At 38.0% G+C, this 6126-nt stretch overlaps 1 protein-coding gene across 1 annotated transcript; it reads left to right on the top strand.

Annotated features, from left to right (window-relative positions):
• The first annotated feature begins 733 nt into the window (after positions 1–733).
• Positions 734–2656, top strand: LOC122603231 (anthocyanidin 3-O-glucosyltransferase 5-like). The gene has a single exon (XM_043775889.1). It carries the CDS (start codon positions 984–986, stop codon positions 2412–2414), a length of 1431 nt encoding a protein of 476 aa, XP_043631824.1. The 5' UTR covers positions 734–983; the 3' UTR covers positions 2415–2656.
• Positions 2657–6126: the final 3470 nt, after the last annotated feature.

Raw genomic sequence — 6126 nt, 5'->3', positions numbered from 1 at the left:
ACTAAATGACAAAGTACAACACCAAGAATGATACCTAAATTGCGTCAGAGGGATGCAATGAAGTTTAGTTTTTTCAGCGAACATATATACGAGTATATATAATTCATTAAAGGAAAATTATATATCTTTCTAAATTAAATAATATGTGGATTTCATTAATTTATTTTTTTACTTAATTTTACGTTAGTTTTTTTTTATATGTTTTTAGCTAATAGTTAAAAAAAATTTTGGTTATTGGCTATGTCATTTGTTAAATAACTTTTGACTTTCTCTTTTCAATGCAATAATTTTTTTGACTTGATATGATGTTAATTGGTATCAATCACATTAACTTCATCAATAATGCATGTCGTTTCATCCAACTATCCTAGCTGACATGCAAAACCCACCTCACATTTATTCAACGTAAACTCATTTTAATACCGGCCACGTTGACGAACATATATCGTACCTGCCTGCTTTTCTACTTTATTTCTTTATCTTGTCACATTTAGGTTACATAAAGCTATTTATAATTACGTGGTGTATATATTGTGAACCATGAAGACAACAAATTCAGTTAGTATTCAATATAACAGGATTACTCTTCACTATATAATGATGAAAAATCCTGTAAATATTATATATTACAAGATATATATAAACCATTAACAGTAAACAAGTGATTCAAGAAAAAAAAAACTCAGATACTACCATATAGAATACCAAAGATACATCAAAACCATTAAGACAAAATACTTTCTGGAACATTGTCCTATCTACAACCAATAATATGCTATATAGGTGTTCATTATTGGTGCCCCAAAATAACGTAACACATTAAAAATTGCAAGTACGATTATATTATGGCTAGCTTCTATATATACATTGGTCATTGGTACATGATATGATACACTATTATAGACTTATAGATAAATTAAGTAGCCACTGAAAAAGAAAAAAAGAAAAAAAATCTCTGTTCTATACGCCTTTGTACGTAACACATGGCTCCAAGAAAACTTCACATAGCATTACTAGCCAGTCCTGGCATGGGTCATTTGAGTCCGGTATTGTTACTCGGCCGGCGTCTCGTTACGGAGCACGACCTCCTTGTGACCATATTCTCCGTCACCACCGACACCACCGTCTCCCCGGTCCAAGCCGAGCTCGTTAGTACCGTTACAAGAAACATCCACCTTCCAATTATCCCAATCCCGGCTGCAGACATCTCCAAAGTCGCAAATCCAAATGCTAGTGTCATCACACAACTTAATATCATGATGCGTGAAACCGTACCCGTTATCCGTACCGCTATATCCTCTATGGACCCTCGTCCGGATGTTCTCATTTTCGATATTTTTGCCTACGCGTCTCGGGTTATTGCTGAAGAATTTGGGATGTCTAAATTCTTGTTTGTGACTGCCAACGCGTGGTTCACGGCATTGTTTACTTACTCCCCTGTTTTAGATAAGGAAGTTGTGGGTCAATATATTGACCAAACCGGGCCGTTAGAGATACCCGGGTGTAAACCGGTTCGCCCGGAAGATGTTATTGATCCGATGGTGGATAGGAATGATGAAACGTATGGTTTTTATTTAGAGCAGGCGGTTGGGGCGACGTTGACCGACGGTATCTTAATAAACACTTGGGAAGTACTTGAACCGCAATCAGTAGACGCTTTAAGAAACAATGAAATTTTGCGGTCCGTGGTTAAAAACAAACCGGTTTATACGGTTGGTCCGATAATCAAAACCGGTGGTGTGAAGAGTGACGTGATTGAATGGCTTGATAAACAACCAGAAGAGTCGGTTACATACGTGTCATTTGGAAGCGGTGGAACGATATCGGCCAAGCAAATAGAAGAGCTGGCTTGGGGGTTGGAACTAAGCCAGCAAAGATTTATTTGGGTGGTCCGACCACCTTGTGGACATGCTTCAGACGGGTCTTTTTTTAGACCCGGGGATTTAGATGGACCGGGTTGTCCAACTAGTTTTTTTCCAAAAGGATTTTTATCTAGAATCCAAAAAGTGGGGTTCATCGTATTGTCATGGGCCCCACAAGTGGAAATTTTGAACCACAAGTCAGTTGGAGGGTTTTTAACACATTGTGGATGGAATTCAACGCTGGAGAGTATTACAAGTGGGGTACCGATGATAACGTGGCCATTGTATGCAGAGCAGAACATGAACGCGACGATGCTGGTTGAGGAGCTAGAGATAGCAGTGAGGCCCGAGGTGTTGCCAACAAAGAAAGTCGTGGGCAGGGACGAGATTGAGAAAATGGTGCGGGTTTTGATGGACAGCGAAAAGGGGAAGGAAATGCGCGAGAAAGCAAAGATATTAAAGAAAGGAGCAGAAGAAGCAATAACGGAAAATGGTTCATCATACATTTCAATGTGTAAGCTTATCGAGAATTGTTGGTCCAAAATTCAGTAGTCAATATGAGGAAGCATTCATAATAATTTACTAGGTGTTAATGTCTATGATTAGTCGTTTGCTTGTGTGGTTTAAACCGAAACTAATAACAACTTGAACCAAAGTCGTTAGAGAATAAGATATGGTGATATTGTCGTTAGAGAATAAGACACGAACCTTCTATGACAAAGATTTTAGATTGATGTATTACTCGTATTATTTAAGTGAAGGTAAAATGACATCACTATCGTCGTTTTCATTAACTTTAAACGGCAAGTTGGCTCTTGTCCTTGCCTCATTGGACTAACATGATAGTAGCATATATTGTGATGCATGGTTCAGCTATGAATCAGGTGCCTAAGATTCTGATAGTATTGTATAAAAGTTTTGTGATATAAAGAAGATGGATAAAGTCCAACGAGCCATTATTAATGGACCAGAAAGAGTAAATAAAGAACAAAGGTTTTGCACGTGAATTGTACTAGAATTGATTGAAAAAACTGCAGACTAATCGGATGACATCCCCATCCTTATATAGGTGAATAAAGATAACTATCAAAACAATAAACTATGAAATATATACCAGACTAAGTCTGGACTCTTATTTGATAAGGTAACTAACTAGAATAATTCAAATTCAAATGAGATCACGTGCATATCCAAAAAGAAGTTTGGATCAATCTCCAATATCCTCCCGTGATTCAAACTCCTGTACTCCCAAAAGGTGACGAAAATAGACGAACTTCTCCCTGCTTAAAGCTTTTGTGAGCACATCAGCTAACTGATTTTTGGTAGTGCAAAATTCTAGAGATACTTGCCCTTGTTCAACCATTTCCCGCACAAAATGATGCTTCAGCTCAATATGTTTGGAACGACTATGCATTACCGGGTTCTTTGACAAATTGATGGTGGATTGATTGTCACAATAGATTAAAGTAGCCATGTCTTGTTTCAAGTTCAAATCTTCAAGAATCCTACGAAGCCAAATAGCCTGACATGTAGCTCCAGTTGCAGCTATATATTCTGCTTCAGTGCTTGAGAGAGCTACAGAATTTTGTTTCTTAGAACTCCATGCCACAACTCCACTACCAAGTGAAAAAACATAAGTTGATAAACTCTTCCGATCATTCACACAACTTGCCCAATCACTATCACTATAGCCAATCAGTTGTAATTTAGCAGACCTTGCATACCAGAGACCAAATGAAATAGTGCGTGCAATGTATTTGAGTATCCTTCTAGCTGCTCCAAAATGAACTTTTGATGGCTGTTGCATGAACCTTGACATTAAACTTACAACATAGGCCAAGTCAGGCCTTGTGTGAGTTAAGTAGATTAACCCACCAACCAAGCTTCTGTAAACTTGTTCATTTACCTTATCCGCTCCATCTTCGAGACTAAACTTGTCATTAACATTCATAGGCGTGAACTCAAATTTGCAACCTTTCATTCCAAATCGACTTACAAGCTGTGCAGCATACTTTTCTTGGTTAAGAAAGATGCCATGTCTTGTCGGCTTAACTTCGAGACCCAAGAAATACTTTAGAAGACCCGTGTCAGTCATTTCAAAGACTTGCTTCATGCCGTGTTTAAAATTTGTAATAAGCTGCAAGGAGGAAGAAGTACAAATAACATCATCTACATATAAGCAAACATAGATGATATCACCTGCGTTGCATTGCTTCACATATAGAGTAGGCTCACTATGACTCCTTTTGTATCCATGACTTACAAAATAACCATCTATCTTGGAATACCAGGCCCTTGGTGCCTGTTTAAGCCCGTACAAAGCTTTTTTGAGTCTGAAAACTTTGTGTGACATGCCTTTAACTTCAAACCCCTCTGGTTGTTCCACATATATTTCTTCAGTCAAGTCGCCATTCAAGAATGCAGACTTCACATCTAATTGATGCACCTCCCAACCCAACTGTGCTGCCACGGAAAGAATGACCCGTATAGTTTCAAAGCGAGCAACGGGTGCAAATGTCTCCTGAAAATCAACACCTTGTTGTTGAGAATACCCCTTGGCCACTAGTCTAGCGTTATGCTTTACTATCTCCCCTTTCGGACCCAGCTTGGTTTTGAATAGCCATTTTAGACCAACCACATTTTTAGAAGGTGGCAAGTCAACGAGCTCCCAAGTATTATTTTTTTCGATGGATCGAATTTCTTCATCCATAGCAGTTTGCCATTTAACTTTCTTTGAGGCTTCAACATATGTGACTGGATCAGATACATTAAGAGCAAATGAGCAGTATCCAAGCTCATGTTCATCATCAGAGAGACCTTCACCGCTAGAATAATCATTCATCCATGCTGGCGGTCGTGTAGTGCGTCGTGAAGGTACTGTCAAGCTACTTGAGTTTGTAGTAGATGGGCTAGTATGAGTTGATAAATTTGGTTCATTATTTAAGTTCACATGGGTGACAGGTGAGATGGGTGTAGAGGGTAGATTAGATGGCAATGGATCATTGGTTGCTATGTTTTGTATACTTTGATCATGTGAAGGGGTAATAGGAAAAGGATTTATAAAGGTAAATTCGTGATTGCTATTATTAGTGGACCATACCCAAGTAGCATTTTCAAGAAAGGTTACATCTCTTTTGACTTGAATTTTCTTTGTCACTGGATCATATAATCGATATCCCTTACTTTGAGTAGAGTACCCACTGAAAATGCAACGAACTGATCTGTTATCAAGTTTTTTTCTTTGCTGAGCAGGAATCAACCCATATGCTGGACACCCAAATACTATTAGGTGAGACACATTGGGCTTGCGATCATACCATGCTTGATAAGGTGTCTGACCTTCAACTGCTTTTGTGTAGCCATAATTAAGTAAATAAATCGCAGTAGCAGCAGCTTCTGCCCAAAAAATATTAGGCAAATTTTTCATTTTAAGCATGCTACGAACCATACCCATGATGGTACGATTTTTTCTTTCTACAACTGCATTATGTTCTGGGGTATAAGGAATAGTGAGTTCCCTTTTAATCCCATGAGCTGAACAAAAATCATTAAATTCATGTGAACAAAATTCACCTCCTCCGTCCTTAAGACTTTAATATGATGACCACTTTCATTTTCAACCAATAGTTTAAACAACTTAAACTTATTGAAGGCATGAGATTTATTTGTAAGAAAGTAAATCCAACTCATGCGTGTAAGATCATCAATAAAAAGCAAATAATATAGATTACCTCCAATGCTAGGAACCTGCATGGGCCCACAGATATCTGCATGAACTAATTCTAATTTCACTGAAGCTCTCCATGATGCAGACTAAAAAGGTAACTTATGTTGCTTCCCAATAACACAACTTTCACATGTTTCCATTGACTTAATGGGTGGGAGGCCCACAACCATATTTTGCTCATACAACTTTTTTTAAGTCCTTTTAAATGGAAATGGCCATAATATTATTATTAGAAGCCACAACTGTTAGAAGAGTAGCACCTGTACTTTTACTTTTAATCTCACATTTCCCATCATCAAACAATAGTGAATAACCTTTCTTCATGAGTTGTCCAACACTTAGTAAATTATACTCCAGATTGGGAGTATAATAGACATCATCAAGCAGCTTGTGTGAGCCATTGTGGGTGTTGATCTTAACTGTACCCTTACCTTCTACAGAAAGTTTCTTACTATTCCCCAATCGAACATTAAGTTTAAATGAGTCATCAAGGACGACAAAGCTCTCCTTTACACCCGTCATGTGGTTAGAACACCC

This window comes from Erigeron canadensis, chromosome 6, assembly GCF_010389155.1.
Source record: "Erigeron canadensis isolate Cc75 chromosome 6, C_canadensis_v1, whole genome shotgun sequence".
Taxonomy (NCBI): Eukaryota; Viridiplantae; Streptophyta; class Magnoliopsida; order Asterales; family Asteraceae; genus Erigeron; species Erigeron canadensis.
The sequence above is the reverse complement of the archived record's forward strand: the minus strand, read 5'-3'. Positions and strand labels throughout refer to the sequence as shown.